General features: G+C 32.9%; 2 protein-coding genes across 2 annotated transcripts; one reads left to right on the top strand and one right to left on the bottom strand.

The window, feature by feature from the left end:
* Positions 1-11,384: 11,384 nt before the first annotated feature.
* Positions 11,385-12,930, bottom strand: HELRODRAFT_183734 (hypothetical protein; the record flags this gene model as incomplete). Its single annotated transcript, XM_009013320.1, has 4 exons — positions 11,385-11,533; positions 12,121-12,179; positions 12,669-12,789; positions 12,867-12,930. 4 exons carry the CDS (start codon positions 12,928-12,930, stop codon positions 11,385-11,387), a joined length of 393 nt encoding a protein of 130 aa, XP_009011568.1.
* An 8,432-nt stretch (positions 12,931-21,362) lies between these two features.
* On the top strand, positions 21,363-22,887 carry HELRODRAFT_183733 (hypothetical protein; the record flags this gene model as incomplete). Its single annotated transcript, XM_009013319.1, has 3 exons — positions 21,363-21,539; positions 22,324-22,590; positions 22,750-22,887. 3 exons carry the CDS (start codon positions 21,363-21,365, stop codon positions 22,885-22,887), a joined length of 582 nt encoding a protein of 193 aa, XP_009011567.1.
* Positions 22,888-24,237: the final 1,350 nt, after the last annotated feature.

Raw genomic sequence — 24,237 nt, 5'->3', positions numbered from 1 at the left:
AACAAGTTGGTGAGTACGAAGTCAATCAAGAAAAAAAGGAGTTGAGAAATGAAGGAGAGTGGAGATGAACAAAAGGAATGAAGGAATGTAGGAGTGACGGATTGACGGAAATGTAAAAGTACACGTAAATGGTGAAACTGAATGAATGAGTGAGTGTGTGAATAAAATTATGAATAAAATAAAAATTATAAAAAAACTATGAACGAACGAACAAACGATTGTAGCCTGAATGATTGCATGAATGAATGCCTGAATGAATGAGTGAAGAAACGAGTAAATGAATGAATGACAAAGCGAAAAAGTGAACCCACCTATCAAGAGGAATTTGATTAGGAGCTGATCTGCAACTATTATCATCATCACCATCTTTTGATGATGTTGATGACGACGACGACGACGATGACGTCATAATGCGATTGATGATGGATGGAAGGTATGGATGAATAAAACTCGAAGATACATCCATCTTTTAGTTAAATCTTTGCTGGAATTATGTTTAGACTATGATGATGACGATAACGCTGATGATGATGGTAATGATGTTGAAGATGGTTAAGTTAGTGGTGTTGGAAATGATGATGTTGAGAATGATGATGTTGAGAATGATGATGTTGAGAATGATGATATTGAAAATGATGATGTTGAGAATGATGATGTTGAGAATGATGATGTTGAGAATGATGATGTTGAGAATGATGATCTAGAAGATGATGACGTTGAGAGTGATGCCAGGTCGCTTGCATTTGAAATACACCATGTGAATAAAAATTGTGCTAATAAAAATGCCGATGATTAAGATGATAAAAAGTCATGTGAGTGAAAATTATGGTGATGTGAAAATGATGAAACTAGCAATGATGATAACATTTGTGACCTACGCAAACGTAATACGGATGTGACAGTTTAAATTAAAAATGCAGCCAAAGATGGTGTTATGAAAATTGTAGTGGTGGTATTGGGCACCTGATTGAAAAAATTTGTCAATAACGTACCGATAACAACATTGTGACAAACACAAAGTTATGATGATGACGATGATGATGTTGTCATGATTGTGATACGAACTTGTCTACATTGGTGTTTGTCACATGATGACTCCAATCAGGATGTCGCGGTTGTTGTTTTATTATTGGACGTTTAACATTCAGTTCAGAGTCAATCAATTAATTTGAGTCTAAATTAATTATTTAATTAATTAATTAATTAATTGGATAGTAACGTTTTTAATAAATAATTTTTATCAACTGAATTTTGGAATTAAGATAATAGTAATTAGGAACCAAAATAAAATACGAAAATCTTCCTATAGATGAAAAACTCAGAAACAGTTCAAAATCAGCCAGCCACCACGGACACCGCCAACAAAACTGACAGATGAACTAAACAGACACGAGCGAGAAATGCCATTGAAGTGCATTTAAAAGGTCAGAACTCTCAACATGAATGGTTACCACACTACATATACATCTCTCTCTCTCTCTCTCTAACTCTCTTTTTCTCTCTCCCTCTCTCTCTTTCTCTCTCTCTATATATATACATATATACAAGTATGTGTGTATATGTATGTATATGTATATATATACCTATACACATAGCATACCCATCTATACAAACACATCTTCATCTATAGTGGAATAGACACAACGCCCATACACAGCGATGCAAGAGCGCCACAGATATACTAATCTAATATACTACACTAGGCCATTATACGCGCACATCTCTTGCTGCTTAGCAACCTTCCTGCTTCGTTCTGATTGGCTGTCGAGAGAGGAAGGGAGGAGTTTGTTGATGTCAGTTGTTTCAAATGCAATAAATAAATGGCTTGGTTAGATCACTTTATTATCGGCGATGCTCTGGTGTTCTTGTGTTTCCGTATTTATTCCAGTATGACTGTGATACATGTCTGTGTGTGTGTGTGTGTGTGTGTGCATACCTGGGTGTACGTGTGTGTGTGTACGTGCGTGTGTGTGTGTGTTCGTATGTGTGTGATTGTGCGTGTTTATGTGTAAAATTTGTACAGTATTTGTATTTTATAGAAGCACATGTTGGGAAGGGCACGACTGTTTTTTTCATGTAATTGAATTTGTGTTCTGTAGATAACAGTTAACTGTTGTCGTTTCGATATATTCATGAAATATAAAAGATATTTAGCGTAGGTGGACTGAATGTCAGCGAACAAAACTTCCAGCGAACAAAACGAGTCGATGTTAACGAAATTATGTTAATCCTTGCAAGCGTGATTTTTAAAGTTTAATTTTTTAGCAGCCTCTTCACCATAACATTTTATGAACTGTGCCCTTCTTCAAAAAAGAAGATGCAAGAGTTTAATTTTTCATATAAAAGCGCCACTGGAACCAATGTTATTTGAGTCTTTGAAGGCATTCATAAGAAAGTTAATTTCCACGAGATGTCAGACTTTTCCTACCTGCCGTCAATTTGCATATCAAAAAGACGGCAAGGTCATGTACTGAAGTGACGTCATCCTCCCGAATACTGCTACCACCACAAACGAAAACCACCACCACTATCATTTTGAAGACACACTACCAAAGAAAAACATCAGCCGCTGAACTGCAAACGAGAATGTTACGCGAGCACAAACACAGATTCTATTTTCGATGCCCAATTATCGCTGACTAATCGTTTGCAAATCATTAAATTTTATATCTTTGTTGAGGCGCACGTTTGTGGCCACGAGCGATAATATAACAACTGCTCGCTAAACTTCCATGCACTCTGTAGGCAGAAAAAGGAGCAAAACATTTCAATGAATTCTCGAATGAAATTTTCTTATAAACAATGAATGAATGCACCATATTTTGAAATAAGAACCACTAGACAAACATACAGGCCAAATTTGAAACATCAAATGTAATGAAGCGTTAAGTAACTAACTCCTAAAGAATAATTTAATCATACTAAAAAAAATTAACAATTGTGTGTGAAACAAAACTTTGCTGCGAATTATTTATTATTTTTATAAAACTTTATATCTTCTACTTGCATCGTCGTCATCAAAATAGCGAAATGAATGACAAATACGCCGTGTTAACAGTTTAACAACTAGCCAAATATTTTGCAAAAAATATCCAACACACCTTTAAGTTTATAAAGAAAATCAATAAATATCATTAATAAAAACTAAAAATAACTAATGTATCAACAAAGTAACCAACTAACCAACCAACTGATCAAACAACCAACTAACTAACAAGCCAACTGACCAAACAACCAATCGACCAGCAAACCGACTAACCAAATCACACAATCAATCAACAACTATAACATTAATAAACCAACCAGTCAACCAATCAAATCCAAGCATTCAAAACAAAACTATTCATTATACATTCAATATCTTGCACACATATACACAGACACACGCATGCACACAGATACATTTACACGTACACACACAAAGAGAGAGAGAGAAAGAGAGAGAGAGAGAGAGAAACACATACCTATAAATATATATGTTTTGGCAATACATGACACACATACAAATTCGCACATACAAATGTGCGCAAGCATAGTCATCCATATATGCACACACACACGCAGGCAGGCACGCATACACAGGCACACACACGTGCATACATACACATACACGTACCGTACACGCACACGCACACACACACACACACACACACACACACACACACACACACACGTACACATACATGTACAGGTATTGGAATTCAATTTGAGGATCGCAAGCGTAGATGGTGTTAGAATAAATAAATATGGCTGATTGATGGATGACGTGTCAAAATCTCGTCAGGATCTGCAGCAAATCTCGTTCAGTGAGAATTGATATGGCGCTTAATTGACGTTTAATTACTCCTGGAGCTTATTTTTCTTCTTCCAGTTTTTTCATCAGCATTTTGTTGATACTGATGCATTTTTAACTCTTTAAAGTTCGTTTATTTATTGGTCTTTTATCACCAATTTAAAAATTTTTGTCTCCCCGTCGTCTTCATCATCTTCATTATCGTTATTGTTGTTTTTTTAATGTTATTATTATCATGATTTTGTTCTTCCTCGTCTTAGTATTATTGATATTATTTTTGAATGATGTGGAGCTAGTTTGATGCCTGCATTTTGACAGTGGAGGTTTTATTCATTGCAGACACGATTGAGATATTTGTTTTGCATTTGCATTTAAATTGTGGTTGATGTTGATGTTGTTGTTGATGTTGTTGTTGTTGTTGTTGGTGTTGGTGTTGATGTTGTTGTTGTTGTTGATGCTGTTGTTGTTGATGCTGTTGTTGTTGATGCTGTTGTTGTTGATGTTGTTGTTTTCGACAGTGACACTATTGTTACCTAAATTGTTTTTGTTGTCCATATTTTTATTGTTCTTTGATTATTTCAATGCTATCGTCATTTTGTTGTTGTTGTTTGGTTTTGTTTATGTGTTGTTGCTGCTGTTGTCCATGTTGTTGTTGTTGAGATTGTTATAAATGATAAAGATAAATAATGGTTACAACAATGTGATTATAATTTTTGTTCGCTGAGTGTTGAAGTGCACCGACTGCAGATAATACTGCAACCGCTGTTCTAGTCGTTTGGTTGTTGTTGTCAGACAATTTCATATTGCTGACATAACTTTACGGTGAATTTTAAATTTGTCTGACAATGCTTCATAATTTTTTGTTAATTAAAATTCAACTTAACGTCTGTTAGGCGTTAAATAAAGTCAATTAATTTTTCTAATACTTTATTCAAAGTTTTTTCAAGTTAGATTGTTCTCTTTAATTAAAGAAATTAATTACATTAAGTAAGTCGTTCGTTTGTTGGTTTGTCTGTTTGTTCATTCATTTGTTTATTGGTTGGTTCATCCATTTGTTTGACGGTTCATTCCTTTATTTATTTGTTCATTCATTTGTTTTTTTGTTGGTTCATTCATTTATTTGTTGGTTCATCCATTTGTTTGACGGTTCATTCCTTTATTTGTTTGTTCATTCATTTGTTTTTTTGTTGGTTCATTCATTTGTTTGTTTGTTGGTTCATTCATTTGTTTGTTTATTGGTTTATTCATTTGTTTCTTGGTTCATCTATTTATTTGTTGGTTCATCTATTTGTTTGTTGGTTCACTTCAATCGTTTTCACAAACGCTTATTTATTTTTTATCAATTCACTCGTTCGATCATTTGAAAGTCATTCGGTTGTCATCCATTCGTTTTTTCTTCCTCTTCATTCATTCACACACTCACCTTTTTTTTATTTCACCACTCACTCAATTTTTCCATCTAAGCTTTCTTTTATTCATGCTTCACTCACTCACTTTTTCACTCACTTTCTCAAATTAATATATTTTATTTTATTTTTATCTACTTTAAAAATTTTTTTTTATTTGTTATTTATTAATCAATTCTTTCAGTACTAACACATGTTAGAACAAATTTCAAAGTATATTGAAAAACCAAAGTTATAATTTTGGCAGAAAATGAAGTAAGCAAATATTTTAAAAATTTATTTCCATTCTTAATTAAATAAAATAATTTAAAATTGATAACTTGATTCAATTCAAGTTGATTAGTTTGTTTCATTGATTTGTTACGTCACTTCTCACTCACTCACTCACTCACTCACTCACTCACTCACTCACTCACTCACTCACTCACTCACTCACTCACTCACTCACTCACTCACTCACTCACTCACTCACTCACTCACTCACTCACTCACTCACTCACTCACTCACTCACTCAATTTCACTCACTCACTCACTCACTCACTCACTCACTCACTCACTCACTCACTCACTCACTCACTCACTCACTCTCACTCACTCACTCACTCTCACTCTCACTCAGTCACTCATTCATTCATTCATTCATTCATTCACTCATTCATTTCTGGTGTCATTCAATTTATGCACATGTGTGATTCTATCGCCATGATTAATGTGGATACTTTTATTTTTATCGCTCGTGTTGGAGCAACAACAACAACATCATCAACAACAACAACAACATTAACAACATCAACGACATCATCAACAACAACAACATTAACAACAACATCAACAAAAACAACATTAACAACAACAACATCAACAACAACAACATTAGCGACAACAACAACAAAACTTTCAACAAAACTAACAACACCAACATCAACAACAACAACATCACAAAAACTAATAACAACAACAAAACTAACAACATCAACAACAACGACATCAAAAAAAACAACAACAGCAACATACCAACAACAGCAACAACATCATCTATCTTGATATTATCCTCATCATCATTATTCTTCACTTCAACGTCATTATAAGCTGTAACATCAACATTACCACCGAAAAAATATTTAACATAGCTTCACATTTCTACAAACATATACAAAACAAACACTTAGATACAAACTAATCTATACAAACAAACTAATTAAACACAAATCTACACAAGCAAATACAAAAAAACAAAGACCTTCAAATCTGTATAAAATACAAACATAAATACACAAATGTATCGCGCTGCATCTTAAACATACCACAACTCGTTCGTCATTGCATACGTAGTACGCCTACACACACACACATACACACACACACACACACACACACACACACACATATATACACACAGATGACCTTCTGATGCATTTGTACACTAGAGGTCATCATGAACATCAGATAATTTGTTCGTTTGTTTAACTTGTTTAATAGATTGCTTGTATGCTTCGTTGGTTTTGTTTAGGTCGGTTTAACTTTATAAAACATTTGCTTGTATGTTACTCTATCATATTGTAATATTTAAAATAGTTTGCAGATATTGTCATTCAAGATATCAACAAAACATGCACACAAGTTCACAGTAATAAGAAAGTGTAAGTTTTTAATGAAATAGGGAATACACCATTCAAACACTCATCTATATCTGCATCATGTGCAGCTAACATCGTACGTACATACACACAAACATACGCACCTGCAAACGAACAAGCAAACAAACAAAACAAACAGCCAAACAAACACAACAAACAACCAAACGAACACAACAAACAGCCAAACGAACACAACAAACAACCAAACGAACACAGCAAACAACCAAACAAACAAAACAAACAGCCAAACGAACAAAACAAACAGCCAAACGAACAAAACAAACAAACAAACGAACAAACAACTAAACGAACAAACAAATGAACAAACAAACCTAAACAAACTTGAAAAACTGCATGAAACCAACCAGCACACAGACAAACAGACAGCTTTAAAAAGGTAAGGATGGAAACACGCGGGAGGCGTCTATGCTTACCAACCAATAATCCTCATCTTCATGTAACGTACTGCTGTTCCTTTCTATGTATTTGAGTTTGTATGTACTGTTTGTATGTTTGCTTGTATGTGTTTTTACTTGTACGTTTTCGTTTGTATGTTTTTGTTTGTATTTTTTTTATGTTCATACACGCAGTTTTGGATTGAAATGTTTACATACATGTGTGCATGTGTTTGATGGATGAATGATTTTGTTTGTACGTGTTTATATAAGAAGTACGTGTCTGTTCACACGTTCACACATCATCCCTTTGAATAAGTTTGTGAGCTCGCGGTTAATAACGTGTCTGAATTTGTGACAATTGTACATGAAAACTTCCATTTGTTATAAAAATTTCAATCATTCAAATATAAATTCAAACCACTGGACAACGGTCAGATGATTATGAAAAGCAATGAGACCTACTAGAACGCCACAACAAGATCAAAATGGAGATTCTTAAAAATTTCTTCCAAAATAGAGATATCTCTTACAAAACACACACACACACACAAACACACAATACACTCACACATACGCACACAATACACTCACACACATACGCACACAAACACACACAAACACACACAACAGCACACCTCTTGAACTTCACTGACGTTGTCACACAAACAAATGAGAAAACATTAAACTGCAAGCATCACCATGACAACCAGGCCATAGATACTTAAGAGGGCATAGATATTTAAGAGGGCATAAGCATTTATTGAGTGTCACGTGTTCTTAGAGAATACATGTTAGTTTATATATCTATGCAACATTGCACGGTAGATATGAATCATGTTACATTAAACGCATCTGGGTCCTAACATTTCAACCATTAGAGACAGGACCAGCAACTAAAATAACTTTATCTGCTACAACATCAGTAACAACAACAACATCATCAACAACCACATCAACAATAACAACATTATCGACAAACAACAACAACAACAAATTCATCAACAAACAACATTATCAACAAACAACAACAAATTCATCAACAAACAACCACAACAAATTCGTCAACAAACAACAAATTCATCAACAAACAACAACAGCAAATCCATCAACAAACAACAACAACAAATTCATCAACAAACAACAACAAACAACAAATCGACACCGAATGCAATCTTTCAGATAAAACAAACCAATAAAATATTAAAACTACCTCCTATACTTGAGATAATAAACAAAAAATGTGGATTCAACTCCATAGACATAAAAATAAAAGAAATGTAAATAAAGAAATGGCGGGCATAGATGCAGAAGAGAGATGGGCTTATTTGCTGTTGTCTCACTTCCGGTTGCGTAGAAGACTGATAAGAACGCTCATCAGCCTCTGGAGACGACTTACAGAGTTGAGCGATATTACGCGGTAATACTTTGCGGTCGATGTTGTTGTTGTTGTTGTTTTGTTGTAGTTGTGGTTCTGTTGTTGTTGTATTGTTTTTGAGTTGTTGTTGTTTGTTGTTGATGTGTTGTTGTTGTGTTCTTCTGTTGTTGTTGTATTGTTTTTGAGTTGTTGTTGTTTGTTGTTGATGTGTTGTTGTTCTGTTGTTGTGTTGTTGTTACTTTTGTGGTATTGTTTATTATTATTGTTGCTGTTGTTGTTATGTTGTTTTGCCTGTTTGCTGTAGTTAATGTTTTCCAGATGGTAATGTTGTCAGTGATGTTCTTTTATGTGTTTTTTGTTTATGTGCTTGTTTATGTGTTAGTTTAATTGTTTGTTTGTATGTTTGTTTGTGTTAATGTGTGTTTGTTTCTAGTACCATTGTAAATTTTATTTCAATAAAATAGTAAAGAGGTCGATGAACATAATGTAGTTGAGGGTTTCGCTCTTGCCAATAATTTGTTAATGTTTTGCTTTCATTGAAGATAGATTCAAATATTTTTATCATCACAATGATGGCATTACTGCTTGTTCGTTTTGTTTGTTTGTTTTGTTTGTTTGTTTTGTTTTGTTTGTTTGTTTGTTTGTTTTGTTTGTTTGTTTGGTTTGTTTGTTTTGTTTGTTTGTTTGTTATGTTTGTTTGTTTTGTTTGTTTGTTTGGTTTGTTTGTTTTGGTTGTTCGTTTTGGTTGTTCGTTTTGTTTATTCGTTTTGCTTGTTTGCTTTGTTTGTTTTATTTTTGTTTTGTTTCTTCGCTTGTCTGTTTGTTTATATTTAAATATTCGATTGTTGCTGCTGAGAATTATCAGATAATTATAAACGCGTGGGAATATGTTAATGTATTTGTAGCTAATTAATGCAATCAACAAACATTAACAAATTCTATGCTGTTCAGATTTTTTGAACTGAAATACCGTTCAATGCGGCACTGTTTCTCATCATAAATAACCATTTAAAGGTCTTGAAGATACGGAAACACAAACCATCAACATTAAAAAATTAAATTAAAAAATCTTATTGAAGATGCGGTAACACAAATCAACAACATCAAAAAATGACATCTACAAAATTTACAAATATTTGAATATCCCATTAACATCATCAACTGTCTATATATTAAAAAATTGCAACAAATCAACATAAAATATTATTAACAAAGATAACGAACAACATCATCAGAAGGAAAGGCATAATATGACATCACTCGCCATAAACTAGCATCAACAGCAACAACGAAATGACGTCACCAGCAGCAACAAAATGATGGACAGCCTGAATGATATTGCCTCCCCACACCATACGCATAACTTCGCGCCTGATTAATTACATTTCTTACTTTACAGATGAATTCTTTCTATTTTTGATAACAAATTTATCTCCAAATATATAATTCATTCTCTTTTTCTTTGTTTTGAAATTCTCATATTAGTAATAAATAAATAAATAAGAAAAAATTTTTGTATTATAATGTCCATAGATTAAAAAACGCAGAATTAAATAAATTAAGTTTTTGACAAATTATTTTGAAATTTGCTACAACGTTTTTTCATATCTTTATTTTTATATTATCGCTCACTTGAAAGGATTCATAGAACTTTGAAACTGAGATAATAAACTTGCCGCGTTTTCGCTTGCCTAGGCTTTGCGGATTTGTTGGTTATCTATGCAGATGTGTGCGTCCGCTCTCATATATATGGTGTTAAGTCTCTAATGTATTTAGAATCTTTGTATTTACCGGCGTTTTTGAAGTAGGCGATATTAAATGGTCTCCAAAGAATATTCGAATATAGCATCAAATAAGAACCTTGCAGCTTCAAACACAAACAATTACCACGTGATAAACTAAAATCAATGAATGTTCACCTGCAAACAAACACCGTATGTTCTCCTACAAGCAAACATCGCAAACAAATAGCAAACATTCAATCATCCGAATTGTTTATACCGGAATTCATTTGACAGTTTCAAAATGATAATCTTTATACTGAACATACACTTTCTAGTGTTATGAACATTAATATGAATGCACATCACACGGTTTGTTTTTCTTTTTTAGTTTTTATAATTACTTCCATAGAAGAAAAGTAATATTTACATACTTAACATAACAAAGTGTTCTTTGCAATTATTCATGCCAATAATTTATAGGACATAAAATTCGAAATGAAAAACAACAAAGTAAACAATGGAGCTTGGGGGAAAAATTCGGAAGGAGTTGGACTAAAATTTATGAAGCTGCCTCTCTGGCACGTATGTAGAGAGTCTATAACGCAGATATACAGATGCCGGCCGGCGTATCTTTGTTCTATGTCTTGGGAGCGATGATAAGTGAAGCAAATAATTAATGTTCTTTGTTGGTTCATGCGTTTAATTGAAGCGCTAATCTGTGCTGAATATTTAGAATAATCGTTTTTTAGCGATTTAAAATTTTCCACAAAGGGAGACTTTGCTGTTGTTTATGTTCGTATATAAATAAATAAATAAATAAATTTCTGATCAAATTGATCTAAAAATATGAAAAAAAGAACAATGGTGGTTGAATACTTGAAAGTTTATAGTATCATTAATTATTTTTATTCATTGTAATGTAATTGCTTGCAGATTATACAAATGTATTAGAAATGAACCAAATACAAATTATGGAGTGTGTCGGCCAGAGAAGCTTTCAAGGGTTAGGGTGCATGAGCATTGTTCGAAATTAGACAGAAAAAAAATGTTTCAATTTTTTGAACTGTAAAGTAATCGTGAAAAATTTCTTTTGATTTTAATACCGAATCTATCTATTTCATTGATAATTCTTTCCATAAAAGATTTGAGGAATTTATAAACCGAGTTTTTCTGACCTGGCAAGTGGCCTGTGTGGTCCTCTGGTCAGTTGTGAAATAAATAAATAAAATAAAGTGAAATTGTATTTCTATCCAAAGATGTTCTTTTCAAACTCATTGAGCTGTCTTAAAACGAACAATCTATATCATAATTACAGGTTTAGTTCAATAATGATGGTAATGACAATAATAATAATGTAGTGAATGATTAAATGATGAATGAATAAATGAGTGAGTGAATGAACGAACGAACGAATGAATAAATGAACGAACGAACGAACGTATGAATGAACGAACGAACGAATGAACGAACGAACGAACGAATGAATTAATGAATCAATAAATAAATGTGATAAGCTTTAGAAAGTAATCTCTCGACTACATGCTAATTAATTCGTTGCCCGACACTACGTATCAACTTAATTTCCTAAAAATAAAATATCGATTTTCAATTGTACAGTGGCGGATCTTGACGGGAGGAGCAAAAATTTGACAAATGTTGAAATTTGACTGAGGAGGGCCAAGGAATTAATCAAATTTTTGTTTTTTTTTTTGCTTATCATGCCAATTTCGGTGCACTTTTTACTTAAAAACGGTGTTATCCAGGCTAAAAAGTAAATTTTACTGACTTTTCATAACACTGTCCACAACCGGGATGGCCGCCCTAGACCCGCCTCTGATGTTGAATCTATAGGAGGAAACCATGAATTGAACTTAAAACAGACGTGTTTAATGAAAACTGAATCGTATTTACTCAACTTGTTACATTCGTAATTTCATGATGTATCTGAGATCGTGATAACGTAAAGAAACTGGTGATAATAATTAATATTATTGTTGTTTAAATGTAATAAACGAAAACGCTTTTAACGAATCACTGAGTACAAATTGTAACTAAACCTGTTTTTAACATTTTTTGTTTGAATTGGCACAATGGGGAACAAGCATTTTCAAATTTTATTAAAAAATATTGTAGAAATTTTCAATCTAAAATCCAAATCATTGTTTTTTTTTTAAATAAGTTTTATGACTGTAATTATGTCATCATCAGGTTGATTCTTTAAAATTAACCATAGTATATTTAATAAAAGTTGAAATTTCAAAGTTCATTAATAAAATTAGCCAAGTCATCTGGGGGAAGATGTATTTAAATTATTTTCCGATTGTACTACCAAACCTGTATTGGTCGATTTCTCTTTTACCGATTCCGCCTTTAAACTTGTTTCGATCGACTCCTCTTTTTTCGAAAAAATCGTGCTCAAACTTGGGAGGATCGGCTCCTCTTTTATCTATTTCACCTGAGAAAATTATTAAAGTTCCAATATTTCAGTTTTCAAAAGTTTTCAAAATATAAATGAAAACTTGGATGACTTACCACCTTGTGAGAAGATAACGTTCACAACGAGCATCAACGCCAGAAAAGCATACAACTTGATCATTTTGGCAGATTAGCTTATTTTCAATTTTTTCAAAAAATTAAAAAAAATTTAATTCTTTAGATTAAAAATTGCAATAATTAAAGTTTCTTTCTATGGTTTGATGTAGGCTTTATATAACATAAGTTTGTATCGATTGTTTTAAAAGATAATGATTTATCGCATGGATGTTAATTAAATTGCTTTTTTACACAGTCTGTCAAATTGAAATTTTTCAAATAAAATCATAAAATTCACAATTTTTTCATAACACAAACGTTTAGTGGTAGTAAATTTTTACCAATTTCTAAAACAAATTCAGTCTACTAAACTTAAGCTTGATAAATTAATATATTTAATTCACACAATCTGTCACGGACTTTTACCCGAGATTATTTTATCATATAAAGATCACGCAAAGTTCTGTTTAATATCCTGTCGACTGCGCCAGATGTCAGGTTTTTTTTTACGAAATCAATAATTCAAACTACGAGACGGGTTAATTTCAAACTTCTTTTGAAATACAAACTCAAAATCAATAAAAGAAACTTTTATATAATGTCATAAATCAAATGTTAACATCAAATTAATATTATAACGTTCAATTCAAAACACCAGAAACAACTAATTAACCATAATCGTTCAGTTCAATTCAACGTATCTACTCTATCTTATTCGTAAAACATGCCACACCCCACTATCGCTTGCTGTTGTCCAAGCGCCTAGGCATGCCCAAACCAAAAAAAAATTCCGTACCGCACAACTTAAAAAAAAATTCTTTCCCACAAGCAATAACCGTGAAACAACCCATCGAGTCAGGCTTGTCGGATTGAAAATCCTAGCGACTAAAAGACTAATAAATAAAACACCACAAACTAACGAGATGATTTATGCGGGCTTTTTAACAAACTGCGATAACTAATCTGGCAGGTGTTCTGGGTGCTGATGTGTCCCCGGTAGGGACAAAACACGTTTTCAGTCTATCCGGACGAATGTTATTCTTTTCTTCTCCCGCTCACTGCTCTTCCTTGTTCGGTGTTCTCTCAAACATCAAGAGCTACAGGCTTACAAGTTACAATGTGATGCAGTAAAACCATCAGCGGTGCTCGTTTTCAGGAAAGTTCAGCAATTTTCTCGTTTTCTTCCCGTCGGCAAATAAGCCGCGAAATGAAATTTTGATCAAAGGCGCATTTCAAAAATTATAAAACATAGATAATTGTCAAGTTTCTTTCAGAAACTTCTTCAAACACTTCGGAATCAACAGCAAATCAATTCTTGTTATAAATATTATAGTTTTAATTATGTCAATTCAAGTTATTTTTTCACACTTACTAATAAAAATTTTATAAGAAGAACTGGATTTTCAACCAAAATTAAAATAATGTATACAAATCAAGCCACCTAACGGGTAGATTATGCTCTTTTAGTGTAAATAAACCCATGTTTATCGGATATATCTAATTCTACCCGAAAAATGCAAAAACCAACGACATCAGGAGAGCAAACATTCAGTGGGGGATCTATAGGTCAGACTATAAAAGAAACATATTTAAGATTCTGTAAAATATGTAGCGCCAAAATTTTGTAGTACTTTCTAAATTAAACCGGTAGGTATCTGATGGAGGATCACGGGAGTTTGAAAAAAAGTCATCGACTTAGAAATTTTGAAAATCATACCCACCGTAAAGTTCTGGAAGCGTCACTGCAAACATTCCCACCACTCATCGTAATGTCTTTTTTGGCTGATAACCTCTGACTGGTGAATGCTCTATGAGGCGCTTAATTTGCACGGGTTTCGTTAACAGCTTTATACAGCACCAAGTTGAAAAATTAACAAAATTCTCTACAATTGTTACGAATGTGTGAATTTCTTTCATAGCTTAACATGATGTTTATGGTTAGCAATTAATTATAATTAATTTAATTTTGATTTGAAAAAAGTTTCAGCAGCAATTTCAAATTTTTATGGGTGTATGTGTGTGTTTGTTTGTGTGTGTTTGCATATTGGTGTATGTGTGTGTATGTGTGTGTTTGCCTAATGTTCATCCCGCGGCTAAGCTGTTCGAGGCGTTAATAACATCTATAAATTTTACAATAATATGCACAACCCTGTTTATTTCAAAATAACTTCTGGAAATTCCCTAGACTTTCGATATAAAACCCAAAAGTTCTGCACACCTGTTAAAAAAAATCACAGCACAACTCACCTGCCGCAGCGCTAACTCAATTAGTTTTTTCGTTATAATTTTTTAAATTTTTAATTTTTTTTGGAAAATGTAAAAAAAATGTTTCAACAATTTCTTTTTTTTAACAAAAATATTAAATTTATGTAATTTAGTTTAATTATTAATTTAATAATTTATATAATTTATTTTATTGTAAATTGTATTATTAATTAATAATATTAATTATTGTTATTATTTAATTTTGTTTATATAAAATTATTAAAATTTTATATGATTAATTTAATCTATTATTATATTTAAATAGAGTGATAAATTAATATATTTTATTTTATTATTATCTACTTTACAAATTTTTTTTTTATTTTGTTATTTATTAATCAATTCTTTCAGTACTAACACATGTTAGAACAAATTTCAAAGTATATTGAAAAAACAAAGTTATAATTTTGGCAGAAAATGAAGTAAGCAAATATTTTAAAAATTTCTTTCCATTATAAATTAAATAAAATAATTTAAAATTGATAACTTGATTCAATTCAAGTTGATAATTTTGTTTCATTGATTTGTTACGTAAATTATTTTAAAATGGTTTCTGCAAAACTCTCTTCTATATTCTCCTATCATCTTTATATATAGACTTATAAATAACAGTTTTAAGACTATGCAGGTTAAATGTCTCTCGCACTCATTCAAAGTCCAGAGGAATCAACAACACGCAAACAGCCTGCGTGCGTGAATACGTGTTAAACGACGCACCGTATACAGTGTATGTGATATGTGGGGATCTTTATGTCGCATTTGAACTTGGTCTCTGCGTAATAGCGTAACAGGACTAGGCAACCTTAACTACTAGGACATTAGCCCGTCACGTACTGACAGGCGGTTAAAAGCATGTATCCGAAAGTCGTTGCATACAAAATTTCAAGAAAATTATCTTTTAAGTCTTGAAATCTGACAAATTTTTCCAAATTTTTTAAAATTCTTCCCCTTTTTCTGAGGGGGCAAGGTGAAAGCATGTCCACATTCTCCGCCGTACCCAAAAACTTTACAGTACCAACATACAAAATTTCAAGGCAGCCAGTTTTTCCAGTCTTGAAATCTATTTAAATGTTTTCCACTGCACATTCCAAATCGTTTGCCCTTTTGATATTTTCAGAAATGTTCTCCAGTTTTTTTTCCACCAGATAATGAAAAAGTAAAACGTTTAAACAGCCCAAATGTGTAGATAACGTTATAACGCCATCAAGAAGCTTGAAAACTGCACTAGAAATTTTGAGATTATTTTAAATTAATGGTCTAAATATTGTGAATTTTATTTTATTTTATATATTTTAAAAATAGACAATTAAAAATAATAAATACAGAATCAGGAAAAAGCAGACTAAAAGGATGAACGTGATGACGATGTGGATGATGTTGTGGCACCTACTTTCCCAACATCGCGTTGAGGCATTTTTAAGTAGGTTTATTCATTTTTTTTTTTTATAAATTTGTTGCTAATCATAAAAATCAGGTTTATTCATTTTTTTTTTTTATAAATTTGTTGCTAATCATAAACTATTTAAAATGAACTTTTTTGAAGTTGAATACATTAAAAGTAACATTAAAATGTTTCGACTTGCGATCCAAATTATTCAGCCTGTAACTTTCGTAATTATCGGTAAATGGTTTGTCTGACATTTTAATGATTATCTTTCATATTTTGTTTTACTCTACAAAACCGCTCTTTGATATACAGACACAAACACACGCACGCACACAAAAACACACACATACAAACACACACACACAAACAAACACACACACATACAAACACACACACAGACATGCACACATTCACACTCGCATACACACACAAACATCTGCAGAAAATACATCTACCAATCACATATATTTTTACAAATACGACCACCACAAATATTATCATAATAACATCTAACTTAACAATCATATATATATATATATATATATATATATATATATATATATATATATATATATATATATATATATATATATATATATATATATATATATATATATATATATATATATATATATATATATATATATATATGTATATATATATGTTGGTAATAGACCATAATTTTTACAATATTCTATAAATTCTACCGAATGTTTGGCGTTAATATGTTTGTAGTTCGTTTTTTCGATTTTTCTCACTAAAGTTTTTTGGTGAACGTTTAGTTTATTAAAATTCAAAATAAACTTACTTTTCGAATTCATGCTGCAAATAAGGCCATATTTCGATTCCGAATGAATCATCATCAGTGCTACTTGCTGTATATATAGGGAAATATTGACTTTGTCAAGATGAACTTTGACGGTGTAAAAATTAACTTTGGTGTTGTAAAATTGAACTTTGATGCGAATTAGGTGTCAGGTTTCTTAATTGGCTGGTCATCTTCTTTGGTCTCCTTTCCTTCATCGATAGCATCATATTCTTCTTTGTCACTATTTACGTTGCTAGTTTTTATTACTTCTTTGTTATAAATTTGGATGGTTTATTAATGCTGAGGAGATTAATAAACTCACGGGAAGATTGTAGTGTGTAATTGTTTGGAATATATGGGGTTAAAATTTTGTTCAAGAATTTTGCAACAGGGTAGGTGACAGTTGTAATTTGGCTAATAATTGGTCGGATGGGATGATTCTTTTTATGCGTTTTTATATTTCCATATAAGTAGCCAGGAGATTATTCGCCTATAAGTGATGGAAGTTTGTCATCGGTGATGTGCTTTCTTATCTTCTTGATTATTGTGTTTAGTTTAGTTTTTAGTTGAGGAGTGGGATCTTTTTTGATTACTTGGAACTTTTTTGTATCATTGAGAACATCATTGAGTTTTTCATGGTAATCGGTTCGGTCGATAATGACATATTGTGCAGATTTATCTGCGCGTCTTATTACGATATCTTTATTCTCCCTAAGTTGCTTTGCCGCATCCTTCATCTCCTCAGTGAGTAGCTTACTTTGAAAACTACCTCGTGTTTTCTTGGCTTCAGCTTGAAGCTCAATGGCAACAGAGGGGTTGACGCTTAATTTACTTTGACGTTCAGCGTCGCTTATAGACATCATTAGCTTTTCAATCTCAATGATTTTCTCAATTTTGTTAGGTTTTTTCAGATAATGGCAAATCAATCCCAGGTTTAAGAACACTTTTTGTTTGTCTGTAAGGATGTGGTAGCTAAGATTGATGAATCTATCTTATGAAACTTTAGTGATCTTATGATGAAACTTTAGTGAGAAAAATCGAAAAAACGAACTACAAACATCAAACATACTAACGCCAAACATTCGGTAGAATTTATAAAATATTGTAAATATATATATATATATATATATATATATATATATATATATATATATATATGTTACACGTATACTCACTGTACAATATTTAATAATAATGATGACATTGAGATTCATTGGTCAATTTCTAAGCACTACAAAATGAAGGTGGGGGAAAAAATTATGCCAATGAACCGACAAAAGATATAAACCTGGACGGACGGGCAAATTGTTATAATGTTGGACTCGCAAATAATTACAGATGGAAAAGTTCATGCCGACAGACCACAAGACATCACCGTTATCAGTTTAAGATTGAACATGTACGCATTTTGATAGCAACTAACTCAGATGTTATTTCGTATGAAGCAGAAAAGAGGTGCAAGTATAAGGATCTAGAAATCGAAATTTCGCGAATGTTGCACTTTAAATGCAGAGTAATACCCGCGGTTGTAGGAGCTTTAGGAATTATTACTAATGTGACAATAAAAATCTTGAAATGATCCATGGGAAGCCGAAAAAAGAAGAAATTCAGAAGGTGGTTCTGCTTGCAACAGCGCACATCTTTAGAAAGTTTCTTGGATGATTTCCTTTGGACTCAGATGGGTCCTGAAGTCATCTGTAAACCGGCCTAGACCGTGATTTACGTGAACAGCAACAACAACAACAACAACAACAACAATAATAATAATAATAATAATAATAATATAGAATGTTTTTTATAGGCATGTGGAATGCTTACTAAGCAGCATAAATCGTTTCAGCACATTGTGTTATTAAGTATAACATGAGAATGAACTTAAAGTTGCCTTACGTATCGTCACAACAACATCCTGATTCTTACACATGCACTCTGTATTTAAAAGCTTTTAGTTAGTTGCGCCGCTAGTGTGGATCATTATATATTTCAAAATATTTAACTTAACCCACGTTTCCACATTTATTTACAACCAATTTGTTGATGATCTCAAATACTTGAAGAATGTTACTGCATATGTGTGAATTGTAAACATGTGCTTAAGCGTGTGAGAACGCTTTTTTATGAATCTTAACGACTTATAAGTTTAAAATATGGTATCCTTACATATTTGAATAGCAAAATGAAAAATTCATTCTTCTCAACCAGTGGTTCGGCGTTTATTTTACTAATTTAATTCTTTGCGATGAGTGACCTACCTGAACGTGTGCATCAAATTGGTTGCTTCCTCTCGTCCGATAATGTAGGGACGTAAAGTTATGCTGTTTATGTAAAATTTGTAAATAAATGAGCTAAAATTTAGCGTTAACATTAACACAACGGATGATTTGATTCGTTGAAATTCCCCTAAACATTCAAACTGTGCTGTTCTGAAAAGAATATACATGAAAGTTCAATAATGTTGAACAGCTTTCAATTGTTTCAATTGTTAGTGCACCAAAACCGTGATCCAAACATTGTTCGAAGCTCTTTCGAAGACAATGCCAAAACCATCAGAATGCATGACAACGTACGATAATACGTGCACGCTTCATATTGCATGCTGAATTGAATGTGTGAGCACTTATGATATGTATTTAGCAGTCACGAAGTTTGAGTTTTGCTTGCTTTCAAACCTGGTTCGTGCGTATCTATCACTCAATCTGAACATCAATTTGCTACAACTTTGGTTAATTTGTTCGTTACTTTCTTGCTTATAATGTTTAATTGGTTTCTCTGATTGTTTTTACTGTACGTATACCATTTATGTGAGTAATGATTAAATTGATGGTGGTGATGATGAGGCGGGTGATGGTGATGACGACATCCTTGCTGTTCACGTCATGAGGTGTTCATGCAAATGATTGGTATGATTATAACCGTTAGACGAATGATTGCTATGATGATCGCACAATTGATGTACGTAGATGATTTGTTGACTAAGACGAATCCATTTCCACTGCTTGAAATTGCAAGATGAAACGTGATGCAGCAGCTGAAGGATGAAGTGTTTATTTTTTTAGTGATGTGCTTGCCTCGCTAACTCCAGACACACTTGTTGATTTGTAATTAAAGTTCATTCAGGCCAAACTCTTAAAATACTGAATTTGAATTTTAGATTTAATGATTGATTGAGAAGATGGTTGATTGATTTTTCTGACGTTCCCTTCAACTCACTGTTGATGTCGGTGTAGGCTCATTGCTTTCCCTTCACACCTGCATCATTTAGTTTAATGTTCAACTTATTTTATTTTCTTTTATTTATTTTTTTATTATTATTATTATAATTTATTTTATTCTATTTTATTTTACTTTTCATGTTTTAACATTTTTTCTCCGTTTATTTATTTACTTATTCGTTTCATTTTATACTACTGCCTTGCATGCTGTAACAGTTTCTGCGTCTGTCAGATCCTGATTTAAAAAATATAAAAAAAATCGAGTGAATGATATTCAGATAGACAGTGCTCTTTTTTCCCATGGGTGGTTTTGTTTATTTTACTTTCGCAAGCATAGTTCTGATTGAATTAAGCGTTTGATCAACTATTTTTAGTTACACGTCGGAAGAACTCTCCACTATTTTTATGGCCTACGAAGTATGATTCCTGTCTCTCCTTCCTTGTTTTCGCGCGTTTCAACTGCTTTGTGTACTTCCGCGCTAACTAACTAAATATTCAGTCGTTTCTTAACTTCTTGAAAGTTTTTATTTCGCATCGGCATTTTTTGATAGGTCTCTCCTGCAAGATCGCACTGCTTACTTTATTTGGAGAATTTTGTTTTTTAATTTCAATGATCATTTTAAACTTGAAATACGTGAAGACATAATAAATGATTTCAACTTTACAAAAATATCCCACCGAGTTGACTTGCCAATCAGCCAACTTTAAATCATACAATCAGTTAATCAAACGTTCAATCAAAAAATCAACTAAACAATCTCAGTCAATCAGCAACCACTGAATTTCAAAAGCCAATCAGTCAATCAATCGTCGCACAACCAACCATGTCACCTGACACAGAGATGGATGGTCACGATGCATACCTCCATGTTGGAGAGCGGAAAAACTTCACGTGCAGTATAGACGATCAGATGACGTCATCAACTACGTCATCAACTTTTTCGTTATTTTCTTCGTCTCCATTGCCGCCGTCTTGCTATTCACTTCCGGATCACGTGAACGTCAGCAAAATTTACTTCAAATGGAAATTTGGAAATTGTTCTTTCATTTATGACGATTTGAAAAGTACACCACCGCCATCATCACTTTCACCATCATCGTCATCATCACCATTTTCCTCATCATTATCATCATCAATCTATTCGATTCATTCCAACCAATCACATCTCACCTTACAAATCTACTTCACTGACCAATCATGGAATAGGAGCGAGTTGTTCTGCTGTTACGGTAGTGCGTGCTGCGATTCAAAGTCTTTCCGGATAAAAGGTTGGAGTTCATCGTCATCAACACCATCATCATCATTATCATCATCATCATCATTATCACCATTGTCATCATTATCTTCATCATTATCAATTAATCATGGTCATAACACACAACATTAGCGTTTTTTCTAACACAATTTATTATAGTTTTACTATTATCATCGTCACCATCATTATCAACACCCTCATTATGAATGACGTCATCATCTTCGTCACCATCTAATTCTAATTCTAATGATCTAATTATCATTCTAATTATCACCATCATTATAGCTATCATCATCGTAATGATTGTTATCATTTTTATCACCGTCACTGTCATCATTATAGAGGACGGGTATGTTATTTTTCAGACTTTACAGAAAATCGTCTTCAACATGAGTTGGTCTACAGTCCGCCACCATCATCATCTTCACCATCATCATTACTATCATCATTATTTATTACATCATCATCGTCGTCGTCGTCGTCATCACCACCATCATCATTGCCATCATCATGGCTAAATGTCGGCAAGGTGGTTCTAACATTCGAGCGGAGCAAAAAATTCGACTCGCGACAAGAAATCAGATGCTGCTGTGATCTCCGCCATGCTGCTGGTAGTGGTGGTGATGAGGAAGAAGATGAGGAAGAAGATGATGATGGATATCACTATAATAATGATGATAAAGATGGAGTGAGCAAAGATAATGATGATGATGAGGATGGTGGTGATATGAAAAACAGCAAAGATGACAATGATGATAATGGCAGAAGCAAAAACTGCCGTATTAATGCCTTACAAGTAAGCAATCATCATTTTCTTGTTTCATTTCAAGTCATTCTATTCTCATTCTATTTCGTTTTCATTTAATAATTAATTTGTTAATTAATTTTCTAAATAAAACTGGCAAGGAAGGTCTATAATGAAGTTGAATATGAGAATATTGGTCAAATGTTCTAGGTTGATGTACATATGAAGTCATTTTTGTATGCGGACGTAGTGCCATCTGTTCTGATCAGAGCTCCCGGCATCCACGAACGTTGCCATCTAAACCACAGAAACCGCAACGAAACCGCGTTTTTACGGGTGCGATTTTAAAGACGCGCGAATTTGTGCGGTGCGATTTTTGCAATAAAATCCGCAAAATAATAATTCAATTTTATAGAGTTTAAATTTGTTTTTAAAAAATTTAATCATCAGTGTTTTTTTTATCAATTTAGTGTTTCTGGACGCATTTGTAACTAACTTTCCTATTCCTGCCTGTAACGGGAACTCAAAAATTGAAACGATCAATGCTGAGCTAGAAGTTTGAAGTGTCGTTAGAGAATGACGAATGGTGTTGTATATACGTTCGAGGTAAAATTTTGATTAATTTGATGTTGTCACAAAGATGAAGTCACTAGTTTGCTAGACTAGTGCACTCAACTGAAAATGGAGGTGAACTTGTCTCTAATGGAGTAATGTTTGTTACATTTATGAGGAGATTCTGATGTTGATGTTCTGTTGTGTGCTCGTCAGGCGGAAAAGATATTTCAAACTGCTGAAAGCTGTCGTTTCTTACCCTCGGTGGCAGCCTCCAATGTTTTATTGTAGAGAGTTGGTTCTTCACTTGGCACTGCCAGATAGGCATCATGGTTTGGTTTGGACCCAGATGAAGTAGGCGAGATAATGTACATCAAAAGCAATTGTGACTTAAACTAATGCATTCTTCATGATTATTTGAAAATAAACTTTGCTTACTCATTTGTTACAACTGCTTTATCTTTTATAATTCGATCGTGTTCTTAATTTTCTATGGTCCCATTTAGCTCGCAGATACGAACGGCAGCTGCTTCATTTTGTTGCGGTGATCGTGAACAGCTGCGGTTTCTTAAAAGTTCAACTGAACAGGGTTTTGATGTTTTATCATAGGACATGGTACTGCGAGTTTTTTTAAATTGAATTTGGCGTTGTACACTGGTCGTAACATCTTGCTTCTGAAATGTAAGCCAACGTACCTTTGAACCCGGCCAGTGCGAAGTTCGACTTGAACTCACTGAGCCCGACAGACATGTTGCTTACAAGACGCCATCCCATCATTTAATGAGAAGAATTTAAACAACAAAGAATCAACATCTATCGACTCAACTATTGAAACAGTACAACAAACACATGCAGCTAAAAACACATAATAATTATAATAATAAACATAACAACGGAAACTAAAATTTTCACTGGTAAAGATTTTTACCTAGCCATTCACACGACTGTTGATTTATTTGAACGTTAAGCATTGTGACAGCCACCTGCATACCTCAGCCATGCATCACATCACATGAGCCTTCTTACAAAATCGTACAATATACCATACATGCATTCGTTTGATTTGTGCAACATGATATGAAATAACTCTATGATTGCCTCGTCTTTAAGTTTCATTGTTGTTCACGCTTTAAAATGTGTTCGTGA

Source organism: Helobdella robusta, assembly GCF_000326865.2.
Source record: "Helobdella robusta unplaced genomic scaffold HELROscaffold_117, whole genome shotgun sequence".
In the NCBI taxonomy this organism is placed as follows: domain Eukaryota; kingdom Metazoa; phylum Annelida; class Clitellata; order Rhynchobdellida; family Glossiphoniidae; genus Helobdella; species Helobdella robusta.
Note: the sequence above shows the minus strand (reverse complement) of the source record. Positions and strands in the feature narration are given on the sequence as shown.